At 49.0% G+C, this 18,627-nt stretch overlaps 1 protein-coding gene across 1 annotated transcript; it reads right to left on the reverse strand.

Annotated features, from left to right (window-relative positions):
• Positions 1 to 750: 750 nt before the first annotated feature.
• On the reverse strand, positions 751 to 17,988 carry LOC103537344 (ATPase family AAA domain containing 3A). Its single transcript, XM_030463863.1, has 16 exons — positions 17,823 to 17,988; positions 16,909 to 16,985; positions 16,300 to 16,401; positions 15,145 to 15,204; positions 14,748 to 14,817; positions 14,246 to 14,411; positions 13,529 to 13,598; positions 10,454 to 10,609; positions 10,191 to 10,247; positions 9,503 to 9,628; positions 9,288 to 9,412; positions 7,980 to 8,031; positions 7,451 to 7,521; positions 5,967 to 6,134; positions 5,293 to 5,401; positions 751 to 1,161 (listed from the first exon to the last, which is right to left on the reverse strand). The coding sequence occupies exons 2-16, from the start codon at positions 16,951 to 16,953 to the stop codon at positions 982 to 984; spliced, it is 1,557 nt and encodes a 518-aa protein (XP_030319723.1). The 5' UTR covers positions 16,954 to 16,985; positions 17,823 to 17,988; the 3' UTR covers positions 751 to 981.
• Positions 17,989 to 18,627: the final 639 nt, after the last annotated feature.

Here is an 18,627-nt window from a genome sequence, read left to right on the forward strand (position 1 = left end):
TCCCTGTTCTGCTCCAACATTCCCAAGCTCCTGTCAGGCTGCATCTCCCCAGCTCAGGAACAGCCAGCACCGAGCTGGACAAAGCTGAGAGTGCTGTCAGTTCTGGTGGGAGCAGAGCATCACTAGGAGGCACTCAAGGGCACTGATTTAGGTCAGACAAATGTGCTTGCACAGTGGAGTTACAGCAGAGTTCAAACCCAGTGCAAGCTTGGAAAAAGGAACAGAAAACCCAAAACAACCCCCCAAGAGATTTTCTGACCTCTTACACACACCGAGACAGAACAAATGGCACTGGAGTGAGACAGGCTGGTGTGTTGATGACTTGACACTGTCACAGTTCAGAACTGGTCCAGAAATGCAGCAGCAGACTCATGTAGCAAGTGCAGCTGGATGGCTGCACACAAGCCCTGCTCACGCTGCTCTTTCCAGCCCTTGCTGGACACTGCTGTGTGCCAGACAGACTGACCCAGCCTTCCCCACTCACCTCCTGAGAGAGATGTACCTGGGGAAAAGTCCCCCCTCAGGCTGGCAGGGGCTGCAGAGAGCAAACAAAGATGAGCTGTGCAGTCAGAGCAGACACAGCCCAGCCCAGGGAAGCAGTGGCTCCTGCTGGAGCTGGGCTGAGGGGCTGCCCAGCACCCCAAGCAGAGCTTTGGAGAATGAGCAGCTCCCCTGGGGTTCAGATAACCCACTGTGACCCAGGTTCTTCTGCAGTGCCAGACTGGAGGCCACAGAGACTGACAAAGGTGATGGGGTTTCCGCAAGGACATCCTTTAATACAATTGCTTCTGCCTTATGGAAACCTTTTGTTTCCCTGGTGAACTTCAAAACAGAAAACCCAAGGCAGGCTGTGGCAGAAACCCTCCCTGGCACCACCAGGGACATTTCTCTCAACACATGATTCCACCAAACATTTGCCAGGAGACCCTCCCAGTGTTCACCCATGTCCCCACACGGGCTGGTCCAGAGCCCATGGGCTGCTCAGACTGGGGTTCCCCTGGGGAAAGGCAGGAGTGGGTTTGTGCCAGCCCCTTTGCTGCCTTCAGCCCCCTCTGCTTTCAGCCACTCCATCTTCTGTTTATGTTGCTGCACAGCATCAGCCACCCGGGCATCAATCATGGCCTCAGTGAGAACTCCATCCTCTGAGGAGTAAGCTGCAGCCTGGAGAGGGAAAGGCAAGGGAGACACAAGTGAGTGATGGCCATTCCTAGGATCAGGGAAGATTTGACACTGCTCTCTCTTCTTTGGTTTTCTTTTCCATTCATGTTTGCCCCTGCACCACCTTAGCTCAACATCCAGTCTTGTTCTAAGCTGGTGGTGGCACCCAGAGCACCTTGGTGCCTCCCCATCGAGCTCTCCCTGGTGCAGCTCTGCCAGGGACTGAGCACATCAACTGCCCAAGCACACAGAAACATCACAGCCCAAGTCTTGCTCTCTGAGCTGCTAACAAGCACCTTTCCTACCTGCCTCTGGGCTTCACTCTTGTCCAAGCACAGAGGACAGCTGGGACTCCACTGATGGACATTCTGCAGGTGCCAACACAAGAACCCCCCAGAAGGAAGGGAAAGACACTTGTGCTGTGGCTGTCCCCATCTCCAAGGTAACAAAGCAAGTCCAAGCTGCAGATTCCTATCTCTGGTTACTCCCTAAAGCAAGTGTTTCTGCAAGCAACTCCATCCTGTGGCTCCTTCACCAGCTGTGCCAGTGATGGAGCCTGGTGGGACCCCCTTCAGCTTCTCCCACCCACACTGCCCACCCCAAACTTCCATCCACAGCCCTCTCCTTCTGCAGAGCTGTGGTGTCACCTCCCAGCCCTGCTGCCACCAGGGTGTTCCCCACCATCACAGGCAGGAACACATTCTTCTTCACCACCAAAAGGGGCAGACACAGGGGAATTATCCTCTCTGATGCATTCCCTTTTGATTTTTCTTGATTTTATTTGCAGGACACACCTGGGGATTTAAAGCTCAAAGGAGCATTTTGTGTTCACACCTCCAGCCAGGAGGGTCTGGTGGTTTAAAATGGAACAAGTGCTTTCCTGGGATGTGTGTTCTGTGCCTCCACAGAGCGGAGAGGATGCATTCCCTTCCTCCCTGCCACTGCATAGCCCATAAATTCAGCTGTGGAAACTCCTGCAAAGCTGTGCAGTTCATGCTCTGTTGATTTTCTCAATGACTTTCTATTTATAGAAAGCCCCAGGCCCTGGCTGTCAAGAAAGCAAATGGGAGAAGCAGCTGTCCCTTCTGGGAGCAGCTTACACACACACCAGAATGGTGCTGAGCTGCATTTATATTCATACCTCTGCCTCCTGCACATACAAATTTTAACCTGTTTTCTCCAGTGCAACCACTCACGTTTTAGAATTCAAATCCAATTAGGGAATAATCTGAAAACAAAGTATTTTGGTGAGAGGGGTGGGTGGGGAGGGAAGCACAATGGCCAGTTCAGCCTAGGTGACCTAATGGCTCATTCCATGGTTTATTTTAGCTTGGTTAAACCAATCTCCATCCTCTGAATCACATTTATAATGAACAGCCTGCTCAAAAATAAACCCCAAGAAAAACACAAGGACCCCCCACCTCACTTGCTTATAATGTCCTTCAGCTCAGACTGCTACAGAAACATTAAATCCTTCCCATAACTTGGGTCAAGATGATGATTTTCTTTCCTTTTTTGATATAAGCAAGGTTTGGGGAAAAAAAAAAAAAAAGCAGCATTTTATGTCAGTGGCATAAAAGGCAAGGAAATGGCAGGAAGCTCACCTCTGTCATTAACACTGGGACATAAACCTCCTGGGAATCCTTTTGAAGTATTGCCAAAACAATTTTCCAGCTATTACACCTTGGAATAGTGAAAGGTTGGGTGTTTGGGTGTTTTTTGACATTTTATCTAAAGCGTATCAATGGGTTTAAGTACAGGGCACAGAGGCAGAAAGGCTGCACATCACTGCAAACAGATCTGAAGGGAATTTTTAAGTGTGTAAACACAACTAATCCATGTTATATTTATAAAGTATTAGATATGGGGAGTGGAAAAGCACAAGGACAAAAGGGAAAGCTCAGTCTTCTGCAGAAGAGATTAAAATGGATTTCTAGCATGCAGACTATTAGCTGTGCCAGGCAGCATTATTTCTCCCAGCACTAGAGGTTTCACCTTCTGCTTTCCTGCATCTTGTTTTTTCTGTTTGGTAAATTGAGGACAAACTGAGCCAGAAACAACAGTGAACCAGAACTTCATGTAGATGGCAGCCACTTCACTTCAAACCCAGTGTAAAGTGGAATTAAGTTTAAAAAAAAAAAATAAAAGCTGCAGCTATTGCTCAGGCTTCTAGTTTAACTGAGATGTTTTTGCTACAAGGGAGCAAGCTTTTGCAGGGAGGGAACTGAGCAGGAACTGAGTAGGAAGTCTAAAATATTCACCTTAACTAGAGATAACCAGCTCCCTAAATCCTCAGGTTAAGCCTTTTTGTAGCTTCCTTACAGTTTCACACATTCAAGGTGGACAGAACTGTAGCTACCAAACTGCCTGAAATTCAGTTGTGTTCATAAAGGTGCTGCCCACATCAGGTTATTGCCCAGACCTTGGCATGCAGCACCTTGAACCAGAAGATCAGTCATAAAGGGGTTTAAAAGACCAACAGTTCAAGAGTTAATGGTCTTACTGTATACAACCACCTCCCAGCTGTTGCATCCAGCTGAGGAAGCCTGAGAAGCATCTTCTTGAGCCAGCTATGCTGGTTCACACAGCCCCTGCCCTTGGGTGTGCAGTTCCTTTGCTGTGCCAAGCTATTTTTAATTCCCAGCAGCTCCCTGACCCAGTTGGTGGTGCAGCAGCACACAGAGTGCCAGTGCATGGGCAGGGCTGGCAGGAGCCTCAACCCCTGCCTGAGAGAAGACAGCATGGTATCAGCTACCAACCTGCTCACAACCAGCTATCTTCTTCACCCAGGCCCCAGAATATTGATGCCATTCAAGAGAGAACTTGGTTAAACCACCTTTGTGATGGGCTCTGAGCCACAGCTACTGAAGCACCCTGCTCTTCATAGCCAGGCAAAACCCAAGGCTGGTGTCCACAACTTTTGCCCCATCCAGAAGTCCACGGACCAAGCCTGGCACAAGGGCATCCTTCTGCAAAGCTCTTGCCAAGCTCCAGGCAGTTCCAGTTCCAAACCCCTTGACCCAAGGACTGACAATGATCCCTGGGGTAGAGCTTGGGATCAGCAGCTCTGACAGGCAGTTCCCAGGGCAGTGCTCAGGACAGAAATCCCACCCCTAAGAAGAAGTGATGCCCTCACAAACCTGCTGGTGGACCATATGCACCCAAGTCATCTCCTGAGGGAAGAATTCCCTTTGTCTTGCCTCGAGCTGCAAAAAGCCTGAGTTATTTTAACACTGACCCGTGACACATCCCACTGCCTTTCTCCATCAACAAGGGATAAAAATCAAAGTCCTTTGTTCCAGAACACCAACAACTTTGATTTCTGTTTCCTGCAGCTTCTACATCAAAACAATTTGTATTTTTGCCCATCCTTTCCTGCATCTATTTTTTTTAAAGCCTTTTGATCGCTTTGTGACAGCAGAGAGGAACATAACCTCCTGCAATTTCACACAGAACCTTGTACCAGAACAGTTCTGGTGCTATGAGGTACATTTTAAAAAGTGATCAGGGCAAACCCACTAAGAAATTAGTCACCCAAGATCATCTAAAGGAGAAGTTATAAAAGCTGAGGTCATCTCCAGGGAGTAAGGACAAGCTAGGAGATAAGGGGTGATAAAAAGCAAAGCTGATAAAAGGCAAAGGATCATTTATCACAACTTTTTATTACAGGAAATGCCTGGCAACAAAGCCTCTCATACATGGCTAAGGGGTTTCTCTTCCAAATTCAGAGAAATAAAGAAATACTATGACAATTAATGTTCTGCTTTCCCTCCCACATCCTCATCAAGACAAACACCCTACGTCTTTATCCTGGGTTTCAAAATCAGAAGCTCAGAAAAAGCATAGCTGTGCTTGAACAAAGTTAAATTGGGATCCACTGGTTCTGTGAAAGACAGAATGGCCCAAGATTCTGGTATCACCTTCAACCTGTCAGGTCTCAACACACCCTAACTGCCACCTAATGCCCAGCAACATGTGCCACCTTTCTCAGTCTCAAATTCTTTTATGCATCTTGCTGAGCTTCCACATGAAACTTCCAAAGTGAGACAAGATTTGAGACTCCTACATGTAACACTTAAGCCTACCAGAAAGGGAAAAGCAACAAAGAATCCCAGTGATAAAAGCCCTCCTTACCTGCCATGCCACAGCAAGCTGAGAAATCTCTCGCCCAGACATGCCCTCTGTCAGCCTGGCAATCTCTGAGCACTTCTTCCCATAGTCAAACTGGGCCAGCTTCAAACGTCTGAAAAAGCAGAAGGATTGGTTTAGTGGTGGCCACATAACAGGAGGGTGAGGGAGTCAGAGGCAGGCTTTGCAAAGAGGAACACTTACAATGAAATGAAAGATCAGACTGGATCAGTCTCTGCAGAACGATCCAGCCTGAGTGCACAAGTTGTTCTCCTGGGCCCAGAAAGCCCAATTTTGTGGCACAAAGAAATGTGCATTCCTAGATTAAGACCAAAAAAAGTGCAAGGCTGCACAGCCACAAGGAAAAGAGTCACTTGGTCTGGTTTGTCTGTTAAGCCAAGCAAATGCTTGGCTACAAGGAATTCCAGCAGCATTCCTCCTTGCACTATTGCCTCCTGTGCAGTAACTGACCTCCTAAATTTTAAAGGCACAACAAACCATGGCATGAATTTGTAGGGTGGCACCTTATCCTGGAACAGGACAGCAAGAGGCATCTCTCCAACTTCACTATTTTTTAAAGTGGATTTACAGACAGTGTGACAAGATACACAGAAAAGGAGAGGATAACAACCAAAGAGAGAGGAAGCTACAGGGTGTGAGAGCTCTGCAGGGATACTCACTGTTTACCCTCTGTGGCTGGCTTCAGGACATGCCTGTCAAAATACAGCCTCACAAGTCTCTCCCTTTCTTCTAGCTGGGGCAGATCAAAGTTCACCATCTCATCTATTCGGTCATTGATAGCCCAATCAAACTGCTCAGGCTGGTTGCTTGCTAAAACAAGCATAAACCTGGGAACAAGGGAGGCAAGATTGAAAAACCCATAAAAATCAAAGTCAGTGGAATCAGCCTGGGCACTGGGAACTGCTACAACGGGTAGGAAAGATCTTTCATCACCTGATGTGCCTTAAGACTCCTTAGGAAGAGCTTTGTATCAGCATCTGACAGCACATTCCTGCTCCCCAGTCTGAGATCCTCACAGTGGGTACCAAGGAAACAAAGGTGCTTTGTTTTACCAAGCTTTGCTCCACAGTAGATATGCCACCTCCCAGGTCCTGATGTATTTTGAAGCCAGAAACTTCTTCTATAGCTTTGTAGCAATGCTTCTTCCCCATGCCAATTCTACTTTAATGCTTTAATTGATGTTACCAGCTTAATAGAGCATTATAATTGGAAACAGGCTTTTAACCACAGCTATTGGAATATTGACATTCTTGCAGCCTATTTAAACTCTGATCTACAGGGGGCTGTGTTCTTTGCTGTCATTTCTGGAGATAACTTCACCAAACCAAGACTTGCAGAGGCCTAAGATTGTGCTTTCCCCAGACCTGCTATTCTGCAGGCTGCTAAACCAGCAATTCTGCTGTTTAAACCAGCAGATCCCAGTGCTTAGTGACACTGGTGACAGTCCCCTGGTGAAGCCACAGCACTCCTCAGGGTCTCACCCAAATTTCCATGCACTGTTAAAGACTTATTCAAATTAACTCCCATTGATGGGTCCAGGACTTGTTACTGCCCAGAGCAGTAATCAGGCTGCTCAGAAGTACAAAGAAGCAGTGGATGAATCACAGGGACATGTGCAGTCTCCTAGAAATGGCTTGCAGTTGAAATTAAGGTTGAATTGAACATCTGACAAAATGACAGCCCAGCTGTTTTGAGTGGAGGCACCAGCACCAAACCAGCACCAAACAGGCATGCCCAGAGCTCTGCTACAGCAATTTAACATCAGGGGATGTTAAATTTATCACCTCCTGCCAGTCAACTGCCTTGCAGTGCAATCATAAATCTTGTCAAAAAACGTATCCTTGCTTGATCCACAGCAATTAGAGATTGCAAGGCTGAAAAGGACTATTTCTTAGAAAAATGGGAGGCTATCTAAAAGTAAATCATACACATCACTATTCTTAACAGTTCTGCAGTTCCATCTTGATCACCTTTTCCAGATACAGGGCAAAAGACATTTCTAGAGATCACCTGGGATCTTAGTCCTCAATAGCACAGATCATCTGTTTTCAATTTCCATCTGCACACCACAGACCCTTCACAGACTCTCTCCTCAATTCAGAGAAATCTGAGCTGCTGTAAGGGCTGAAAACTGGATACTTACTTGTTGCTGTGCTGCCCTGTCCTGTGCAGGAATGCATTTAAAGTTGCTCTAAGATCTTCACTGATTTTCTCCTGAAAAGAAGGTTCACTTTTAAAACATAAATCCTTTGTCCATGGGAAGATGCTACTGTAGCTTTGTTAATGCAGTGAAAAGCAACTCTGTTATGAAAACCTGCCAAGATAAATATCTGCTGGGACAAAATCCAAACCCTGCAGGGTACCAGGGTATAATCTCATCTTGTTTTCAAGATATGCCTCTTTCTCTCCTACTGCCCAGTCACACACAAAACCTCCAAGAGATGATGTCACCCAACTCTTGCAGGAGGAATTCTCAAGTCAGCCTTGAGCTGCTCATTCCGTTCAGCTGACAGACACGAATGCTCTGTCTCTGTATTGCTGAGTTGAGTGAGGAGTGAGGCACCTGCCTGCTTGAATCTTGTTCCTGCTGCAGGTAGCTAAGCAGGTTAATAAGGAAGCTGTGGGCTGCCTACCTGTGCAGCACCCACAGAAAAGAGACACAGAGCACTTACTGTCGCCCTTTTCCGCAGGAACGCGTCCGCTTCATCCACAAACAGCAAGAGGCTGTGAAAGGAAAACACTACACAGTAACAGAAGAGAGGTAAGTCAGGCTCAAACAGCCCCAGGCTCCTCCTTGTCCCACCAACAGGCACCTGGAACTGTGCCCAGATGTAAACCCAAAGGATTACAAAAGGCAATTCATGTCTTAAGGCAATGTTTCTCAGCTAAGCTACACACGCTTGGCCCATCCCGCCACAAAGAGGGAGGCATTAGATTAAGACAGACCATAATAAACCTGACCCCAGGTTCTCTGGAGTTTTGTTCCTCAGAAGCAGACTGAAGAGCAGCAATTTTAGGCCACACGACCATAACCTCCTCCAGATTTTTTAATCTGGATGGGAGTTTTCGTGGGCACAGCCCTGGCAATGGGCTGGTACCCAGCAGTGCTGGGATGCTGCTGCCAAGCTGGAGCAGATGTTTGAGATTTAGACCAGGCTCCCCAAAGATCTGTGAGACTTTTTTTTTTAGCATTCCTTCCTATTTAGAGAAAAGTGTGCACAGGTACAAGACAGGTCAAGCACACAAGAAACCATGGTGACACTGGCATCTTCCTGACATTTTTCCTCCTTTCTGTTCTGAAAACCTGACACCAGAGTCCTCCACTGCAACTTGCTTTCTCATTTTGTTGGGTTTTTCCTTTCCAGACCACACTAGCAATAATATAAAGGCTTTACTACCTGTGGAGAAGTGAATTAATAAAGCCAATGAATAATTCACACAAATAAATTCACTTCTAACCCAAGGGTAGTGCTCTTCCCAAGAGACAAAGCATATAGAGATGTTATCAATAACAGCACCAAGCTGCTCATAAAGCTGTCACAGCTTCTTCTGCCTTCTTGCCTAGCTTCAAAACCAGGTTGCTTTCAAGGGACTTCAGGTCCTATTAACATCTTTTACACAACCTCAGTTTTTCTGCAAACATTCCCAACTACAGCCTCTGCAGAGAAGTGTCTTCAGTCACAACAGCTTTCAGCTACTGAAGGCAACACAGTCCTAACACTGCTGGATAGCCAGAATAAAACCTGCTTAAATACCTGAATATCACTGAGGCTTAGAATATCCAAAGACACACAAGTTTTCATCAAGACTTCAGTTTTTATCACCTTTAGATGTCACACCTGGTCAGTGTTACCTCACCTGTGTGAGAGCACCATCATTCAACAGCACACAGAGATGAAGGGGCTGAGCCACACACGTTGCAAGGAGGGAGTTTTTTGAGCAAGAAACCAAAAGGAGGATTTGGAGGAGCCTCTACTTACCCCCTCCTGCTGGTGTTGGCCCAGTCGAAGAGTTTATGCATGGCAGTAACTCCTTCTCGCCCCATGGGGGCAACGTCACCACCGGTCATGATGGCATAATCCATGCCCGAGTGCACAGCCAGTTTCTGGCAGGGAACAAACAAACACTGAGTGAAGCCCTTTCTTCCAGTGCACCTTGCAACAAGCAGCCTGTCAGAATCCTGGCAGCGTTTTACCTTGGCAAAGAGTGTCTTCCCGGTGCCAGGGGGGCCATACATAAGGATATTCCTGTACAGGCTTTTATTCTTTTTTGTGTTTCTTGTTGCTATGGCAATGTCTCTCACACGTGCTTCTAACTGTGGCTGCAAGGAAAGGGTTAAACTTAAGAACAGAAGGTACCAGGAGACTTCCATCTATCAGCTTCACAGCTCAGTACCAGCAAGAAGCAGGCAGGACTCTTACAGCCTCAAGCTTTTAAGCCTTAACTTCAGCTGCCTGTTACTTCAGAGCAGGGTCATTTACCCATTAAGTCAAGATTTACTCAGTTTCAAGCTCTGTCCAAAATTATTGATACATTTGTAGAGGTACAGGGAGAAGAAAGTTGTTCCTGCAGGAGTGTTTTCTCTCAGCAGCCTCAAGAAGCACTTAAATTTGCCTGATACCCAGGAATCAAATTCAGCAGTAAATACACAGAAGCAGCACCAATTAGCAAGTTAAAAACCATTCACAAGATGGGCAAACTTGGGCTTTTTGGGCTGCAAGCTGAACACAGGAGCTTGCTTATGGCCCAGGTGTCCCAACAGTGCTACCTTTCCAGAATTACTGGAATTACAGCTCTTTTTGTTCATACCTGTAAAGAAACAGCCTTTATTATTTAGATAAAGTCATCCCTAACAGACAAAGATAGGAAAATAGAATACTCACACTGAGAATGACTCCTTCAAGGGCATCCTGAGCCTTGCTGGTGAGTCTCTTACCAACCTAGAGGGGACAAAGTCAATTCATGGAGAAATCAACCATGGCTGTGCCAGCTCACCAGGACAACAAGGTGACACGAAATGACAACGAGCTCAGCCATGCCATGCCCACCACTATCTTTAATTCACATTCACTGACTCCAGAGAGCTGCAAAAGGAGTTCTGCAGCCTCCCAGCTGAGTGCAGCACAAAACCCAAGCCAATCTTTACCTTGATGGGATGCTTGAGTGCTTCCAGCACGGAGATGCGTGAGGTTTCTCTCACCAGGGAAGGTTTGCCCAGCCTGGCCTCTATGTAACGCCCAGCCACTGCTGTGGCATTCTTGGCAGAGTAAACACCCACTGCCAGCAGGGTCAGGCCTGCAACCTGCAAAGAAGAGGGAGAAGGATCAGGAGAAACACTTGGCAAGGCAGCTCTACTGTGTGTAGCACAGCCTGTGGTGGGAAATTGAGATTCAGGCCAAATGCTGACCAAGAGGGGTTTATTTTTGGTAAGATGTTTTACCTCTGCTCAGGCAGTCAAGGTCTCACAGTCCCTGTCCATAGGGCATTCAGTGCTCTTGCAATGGGCAAGGCAGAAGCCTAAGTAATTCATATTGTCATGTAGCCAGCAGTAAGTACTCCTGCTCAAGATGTGTGTGGCTTTTCAGAGTTTTTAATGAGTGAAATCTGTATTAAGACAAACAGCCACCTGGCTTTGCTGCAAACCTGCAAGGAGGTGTAAGTCTCCTCTGAGAAAACAATACCTCCCATAGCACAGAGGCTTTCACTTCCAGGGGTGTGAACACAGCACATTGGGAAAGTGATGTGGTTTGGGGTTTTTTTCAGGTGTTCTGTGCAGGCAGGTAAGGAAAAGAACCCACAGGAACCAGGTGCTGTCTGCCAGACTACCCCTCACCACCAAAGAAAATGTATGCTGAATTAAAGATGCCAAGATAAACATCTACATGGTGGCTGCCACCCAGGCAGCAAGACAGGAGGGAATAAAAAGGACCAGCCAGGGTACACCAGCTGAAGGTGAGCAGCCATGCCAGACCCAACACAGCAGCAAAACAGGTACTCAAGAGGAGCTTCAAAGCCAAAACCAGCATGGAAATTACCAACACTGCATCAGGGACTGCTCTTTCAGAAACCCCAGAACAGGAGACATCCCCATCAATTTCTCAGTGAAGCAGAAAAACTCCAGACTTCTCTGTGGTTTATGGTGCTGTTCAGCACTGTGTTGGCTCAGATGAAACCAAGAGCCCTGCAGGCAGCTTTTTCCACCATCACGAGCTGTCAGAAGAGACAAGGAGTATGCTGACAATGCTAAACACACTCCAGGAGGTTGCTAAGAACAAGATTTCAGGATAGGATTTGAAAGCAAGACTTCACAGAAACCTTCAGCATCTGTAAGATTGTTTCCTTAGTTCTCAGAGACTGATGGCACTGGTAACTTCTGTAAGAGTTTCTTTACTTAAAGTGTATCAACACCAGCCTCCAGTTCCACCTGCCTGTACCTGTGTGAATCAGATTTGCCATAAGTCCTGGTCACCTGAAAACAGAAGGGAACAAGGGGCATTACTTCTAACCTGAGAGATGTTTGGGAAGAGGCCAACTGTTCCACCCTGTTCTGAGTAATCAGTTGTGTTCAGCTCACAGCTCCATGCCAGCAATTCCTATCTGAGCAAGCCCAGAGAGAGGAAAGAGCAAGCTGCAGCAATTGCTTTGAAAGCAAGCAGCTCTTTACTACAAGTACAGAATAAGGACAAAAGCCTCAAGGACAACAAGGATGGCATTGTTCAGGAACCCAGGAGCCACCATCTGTTCAGCCTCAGTCAGTGTGTGACATCACCTCAGCTTGGGATGGAAACATGAACAGTTCAGGACTGCAGGCTCCAAGATGTGAGGAATGAGATGATTCTTACACCTGATTCAGCTCAGGGTACCAGGACATGAGAACACAAAAGAGACTCCACCTTTTTAGTAGCCTCCCTCTAAACACAAGGTCCTGTGACAAAAGATCTCATGCACCTGTACATCACCTGCTTCAGCAGCATCCAGTACAGCAAAGTCAGAGGCTGCTGGGTCAGCCCCAGCCAGGCAGAGACAAGGATTTCAGGTTTTTGGACTTCACTGAAGTTCATATTACAAGATACAGAGAAACAAAGCTTTGAGACTGGCAGCTCTGTATCACAAACTCAGCTCTGACAAACACAGAACACAATTCCTATGCCAACCCCACAAATCAGTCTGATTCGTGTCTACCTGTTTTTCATGAAGTAGCTGGTCAAGGAATGAATCTCTGACTGAAAAAGCAAAGTGCATTCCCCTAAAAAACCCACAAAAAAACCCAAAAAACTTGGAGCAGAATCTTTGAGGAATAGGCAGGAAAAGAGCAGCCCTTACAGTGGGCAGGAAGAGCTGCAAAGAGAGGGCTAATTTAGAGGAACCCTAAAATAACTGGCTAGTTCTTACCTTTAGTCATTTTTCAAAGCAACAGAAAATACAAGTTCCAGCTGTGTTATCTCCTTTCCAAAAATACACGTACTTCTTTCTTTCTGTATAAGCTAAATGTCCCAAATTTACAAGACAAGAGCTTGTCAGAAGCAAAAATGACCATAATGCATAAAACTTATCTGGGTCAAGAGAATACTGAGCTAAAAGCACCCAGCTCTAAGCTGCAGAAGGTTCTGAATACCACGAGCACTCCAGGTACAGCCTACAGATTACAAAAGGTTCCACTCAAAGAATGTTTTGTTCTCCTCAGAGAATTCAGGCAAAATGGTCTCTGTGTCAGCTTGTGACTACAAAGCCAGAGAATGGAGCAGAGGGTGGTGAGTGACTTAAAGCAAAACGTCCACTTTAATGAGCCATGCTACTAAAAATATAATTTCACTGTCAAGTTTTGCTGTAAGCAGTACACTGAGAAACAACTCAGTGTCCACAAGAAGCCACTGCCATGCTCTTTTGTCCTCTGAAACAATGCTGGCCTGGCTTTTAATCAACTTATTTAGCACACAACCATTCTCTGAGTGCTCTCTGGGCTACATCAAAATTAGATAAAAAGGTGTGAGGTGTGTTTTAGGTCGTGGCTTGCCAGGTCTTGAAGCTGCAGAACAGACAGACTGCACACAGAAAGGGAATTCTGCAGATTCCTCTGTGGCCTGCAGTTAATGTACCTCAATATTGTAATTTAAAACCAAAACACTACGGGACCAACGTTTTGGTTTAGAGGGAACAAAGGTGTGACACACACTGACAGACAGACTTTTCTGGAAGCTCTTGACACGTGTCAGAGTCTTACCGTGGCTGTAACCTTATCCCAGTCTGTTACAAAAGCACGGAATCCTTCCCCAAAAAGCACCCCAGCTGTCCTAAGGAGAGCAGGAGAAGAGAAAGAGATTGTTAAGGTTGCACTGGAAGCATTTACAGCAGTTTATAATGCAAATAAAAAGTGACTGAGGTCTCAGCTCAGAACTGACACATGAAGAAGCCTGGCAAACACATTTGTTATTGGGTGATGTCTCTAACCTGACTGGGATCAAACACAAAAAAGGTTTTGGCACCAAGATGGTGTAAATTTCTCTCTTTAATACATTATTAGTGGTGGTTGATAATAAAAGGTGTTTAATTCTAAAGCTTTTGAAATGCAAAATCTCAAATGCCCCCAAATTAACAAGCTAAAAATCTAAATGCCTTTTGGAGGACTGCTTCAGAGCTTGTGGCATGTGTTCAGAAACTGAAAGAAATGGAAGTTTCCAGAGCAACTGAGTCTCCATCTTAGTGACTGAGGATTGAAACAACCTGCTAGAAAAACTGTATAAAACCCACAGCTGCCTGAACAGGGCTCTTGGCTGATCAGAATGCAGCCAGAGCAGAGAGAGAGGGTTCCTTCAACACAGCTCCCATCCTCCCCAGGACCAGAGCACACAAACCAACGTCCCCCCTCCTCAGAGGAGCAGGGAGCCCTGCAGGATGGGAGGGATCTGGAGGAAGGAGGAGGCCCTGGGGTGGCACATACTTGAGTGACTCGAGGACAGTCTGCCTGTGCTCAGCAGCCTTCAGGCGGATCTGCTCCCGGATGATGTCTGCGTTCTCCCTCTCGGCCTTGGCCCTGGCTCTGGCCTCTGCCTCCACACGCAGCAGCTCAGTTTTGTGCCTCAGCTCCATCTCTCGTTCAACAGTGGCTTGAAAAACAAAAGAGAAAAAGAAAGAGGGGAAATCTTTTCAGGCTGGCTTAATGCCAGGTAGCAGGCAGGTGGGCAATAGTTGGGGTTGGTTCACTTGCTGGCCTGGTAAGAGCTGTTGTGTTGTTCCTCCAAGATCCCAGTTTGTAGAATCATCAAGGATGGAAATGGCCTCTAAATCCTTTTGCCCAACTGTCCACCCTGCAACCTGTAACCACTGAACTAGCTCTTCATCTGTCTTCTGAACCCCTCCAGGGATGGTGTCCCCACCACCTCCCTGGGCAGCCTCTTCCAGTGCCTCACCAATTCCCTCTGCAAGAGGAATTATCACCTTACCCCGTCTCATGGCCTCCTGCTTCTGCACAGACTCCTCCTGCTTCCTCAGGTTCTCTTCATTAGCAAGTTGCTGCCAGCAGAGATGACAGCAGAAAGTGTGTTAAAGCTGCAGAACTCAGTCAAGAAGGCATTTGTGCAAGCTTAGCTACTACCAATGTTTTCAGGGAGCTAGAGCTCAGCTTGCAGAGCACTCCTCCTCCCAGATTCACTCCTAATCCCATGCTCCCAGCATTTCTGCCCTAATTCCTGACAGCCAAGCAAACAGCAGAGCTGAATGCAGCTGCCTCCAGCACCAGCCACCTGGAAAGCAGGGCAGGGCACAGTCCCAGATGACACTTTGGGCTTGTGAAAGCTGCCACCCAGTTGCCAGGGGGGTCAGAGGAGGAAGGTTTCATACCTGCTGCCTCATCTGCTCCTCGTAGCGCTGCCTCGCCAGCTTGTCCTGGTACTGGGCCCTCTTCACACACACACACAAAAAGGATTCAGAACATATTAGGCACTTCAGAGAGAAGCTGTTCCCAAGGGCAGTGGGGTTTGGAACATCCAGGGGGAAAAAAAGCAAAATAAAATGAAAAAAACCCAACAAACCCACACAAACCAAAAGGGACCCCGGGTTTGAAGAGGAACAGAACAAAGCTTGGGGCAAAACATCCTCAGGCAGCACAACAACAGCTCCTCTGGGCTGCACTTTGAGGTGCCACAGATATAAAAGCAAAGAACAAGTGTTCCTTGGCCCAGAAAATAGCCTGAGGTAGCAGATCAGCTTGCAAGGTCTCTCCCCAAGGACTGCAAAGCCTGGCAAAGAGGGAAACCATGGCTGGGTTGTTGCCCCTGTGAACTGCAGGAGTCCAGGAGCCATCTCATGGCCACAGCAGGTGAGCTGCAGCCTGGTTCCTGAGCCAGCCCTGTCCAAAGTCCAGACTCTGGCAGGACACAAAGCAAGCTGCCAAATCAGCAGTTTTAGCTCAGGCTACAGAGATAGCTGGATTTTAGCATTCTCCTAATTTTCTGTGCTCTGGAGGTAAAAAGTCACCACATGGAGCTACCAGCATGGCAGCTGCCTCCCATTTCCCTGATGTCACTCTGACTGCCTCTCCAGGAACTCATTCTGCACCCAGCACAGCCTCTGATCCTCTCAGATTTCTATCACTTCTCCTCTTAGGTCTGTCTTTCTTGTCTAAAAGATCAAACTTGTAACAGAAGAGGGCTGCAGGCTACTTAAAACTGAAACCCCAATACCTGAGAGACACTGACTGCCCAGCTAACCATAACCTGAGTGTTCCACCTCCAAGGCCACGAGCTGCTGGACACAAACCAAGTGTATCTCAGCACCTTCACACCAAGAACCTTTAGGAAGAGCAACAGCTACTGCCAGCCCCTTGGGGTCTTCAGGAACCTGGCAACAAAAGCTCAAGGCCACAAAGCTGCATCCTGCCTCACAGCTGCCCTCCCACAACCCTGCTCCCCAAAAGGGGCAGCAGTTGTTGGCTGTTCCATGAAGAAGGACACAAAGCAGGACACCCAGCACTTGGTTTCCCCCTCATTTCCTTACTGCTTGATGCTGCTTTGTTTCCTCACTGAGGGTTTTTCTTCTCTCCTCTGCCTGTACCCGGATCTGTTCATTCTTCAGCTGCTCTATGGCAGCTTCATACTCCTGTTGGGATAAGGAGATCATCAGCACACAGAGCAGGAAGTGCTCCTGACTCCTACATTCCAAGAAATCCATCTGTCATCAGTCTGGTATCCTGCAAGGCTGGCCAATGGCACAAGCAAGCTAAAACAGGATCATAAGAATCATGTAATCAGGATTAAACCCAGTTTATTACCCAAAGCAACACTCAAACAATCCCCAGATTCCTCTGTCAAAGGAACAGAAGTGTGTCTTGTGTCTTCCACCCAACTGTTTGATTGGGCTCAATCAGCTCCCCTCAGAAAACAAAACTGGTGGTGATGTTCCAGGAGTTACAAAACCACCACAAAAACTGCAAACAAAGCCCCCAAATACACCTGAGAACAGCCCCAGATCTGCACTGCCCCTGCCAGCACCTGAGCTGCCACAGCTGAGCAGCAGCACGAAACACTCAGCAGGCTGCTGGAAAATGAGTTTGACTTCTGGTCCCCACAGGGCTGGCTCTGCCACACGTGGGGAGCCCCAGCTCACCTTCAGCTTGGTTTGCTGCTCCAGCTGCAAGGTCTGCTCCTGCATCTGGGCCAGGCTGAGAGCATCTTTGGCATGGCCTGAAACGGAGTGGGAAGAAGCTATGGACAGCACACGGGTCTTGTGTCAAGTGAGAGGGGGCTCAGACAGCTCAGTCCAGCCTGGCACAGGGTGACACTGTCAAGCACACAGCTCTGAAGCTCTGTGCCCATCCCTGACAGATGCTCAGAGATCACTGAGTGGTGGGGGTGGAAGGACCCCTGGAGATCACCCAGTCCCAGCAGGTTCCCCAGGGCAGGCTGCAGAGGATGACAGCCCAGGGGTTATGAGGATTTCCAGGGAAGGAGACTCCAGAGCCTCCCTGGGCAGCTGCTTCCACTGCTCCCACCTTCAGTGCCAGGAAGTTTCTCCCCACGTTCTGGTGGAACTTCCCACGGTCCAGTTGGTGCCCACTGCCCCTCCTCCCGGCACTGAGCAGAGCCTGGCCCCGTCCTGGCACCCCCTCCAGGTATCTCTCAGCACTGACACGATCCCTCTCGCCTTCCCCAGGCTGAGCAGCCCCAGGTCTCAGCCTTGCAGCGGAGCAGAGACCCCTCAGCCCCCTCGCAGCCCTCTCTCCAGCAGCTCCTCTGCCGTGCCCTGGCGGAGCCCAGCACTGGGCACAGGGCTCCGGGTGAGGTGCCGAACCTCCACCTCTTCAGCCACCAGGGCTGCCCCCGCCATCCCGGCCCTTCCTCCCCCTCCACAGAACCCGCTCGGAGGCCAAAGGGGCCCCGGGCCCCCCCAGATCCCTGACCCGGAGCATCGATCCGGGCCGAGAGCTGGAACCTAACCCGCCCCGGGTTCCGGGGAAGGCAGCAACCAGCCAGCAGGCTCGATCCCGGCTCCCTCCCGCCACCGCCCGGCCCCTCACTGACGGGACGCGTCCAGCTCCCGCGCCGCCTTGGCCGCCCGCTCCAGGCCGGTGGGGTCGAAGTTGCTCCATTTGTCCTTGGGGGTTTGGCGCTCCCCAGCACCGCCTCCCGCGGCTCCGGCACCGCCCGGTAGCGGGGGCAGGGTCAGCCCGGTGCCCCCGGTGCCCCCGGGTCCCCCCTCCCCGCCTCCCGCCGGGGCCGCCCCGCGGTTCAGCCCGAAGAGCCACGACATGGCGGCGGCACGTGGGCCCGGCGCCGTCGCGCTGGTGTGACGTCACGGGCCCGGCGGGGGAATGCGATTGGCTGGGACGGGGGGAGAGGCAGGGAGGGGGCGCGGCCTGAGGGACGGCGAGTGGAGAGGGACAAACATGGCTCCGTAGCAACGGAGCGCGGCGGCGTTGCTAAGGGGAGGGCGGGAGATGTGGCGTGACGTCACGGTGACGTAAAATATCACTTGAGGTGGAAGTGCGTCATTGCACAGTGACGTCAGCCGCTCTGGGACACGGAGCAGGCGGTGGAGCAGGCGGTGCCGGTCTCAGGGTGTCCCCCCCGGCTTCATCTGCCCGTTTCTGACTGAATAGTCTTTATTTGCTGATGTAAATCATTCCCAGCTGCTACTGAACGTCCTCAGGTCCCCTCTGAGCCCGGCTGTGGAGCCATGGGGTGTTCAGCTGTTGGAATCTGGGGATGAACACAGCGCTTGGAGTCCCAGAACCTTCTGCTGGGTTGGACCCATCAGAACCACCCTGTCCCAGTCCTGTCCCTATGGAGGCACCTCCAGGACCACCCCACGGGGCTGGGACCACCA

The sequence above is a fragment of the Calypte anna genome, chromosome 21, assembly GCF_003957555.1.
Source record: "Calypte anna isolate BGI_N300 chromosome 21, bCalAnn1_v1.p, whole genome shotgun sequence".
NCBI classification, from domain to species: Eukaryota; Metazoa; Chordata; class Aves; order Apodiformes; family Trochilidae; genus Calypte; species Calypte anna.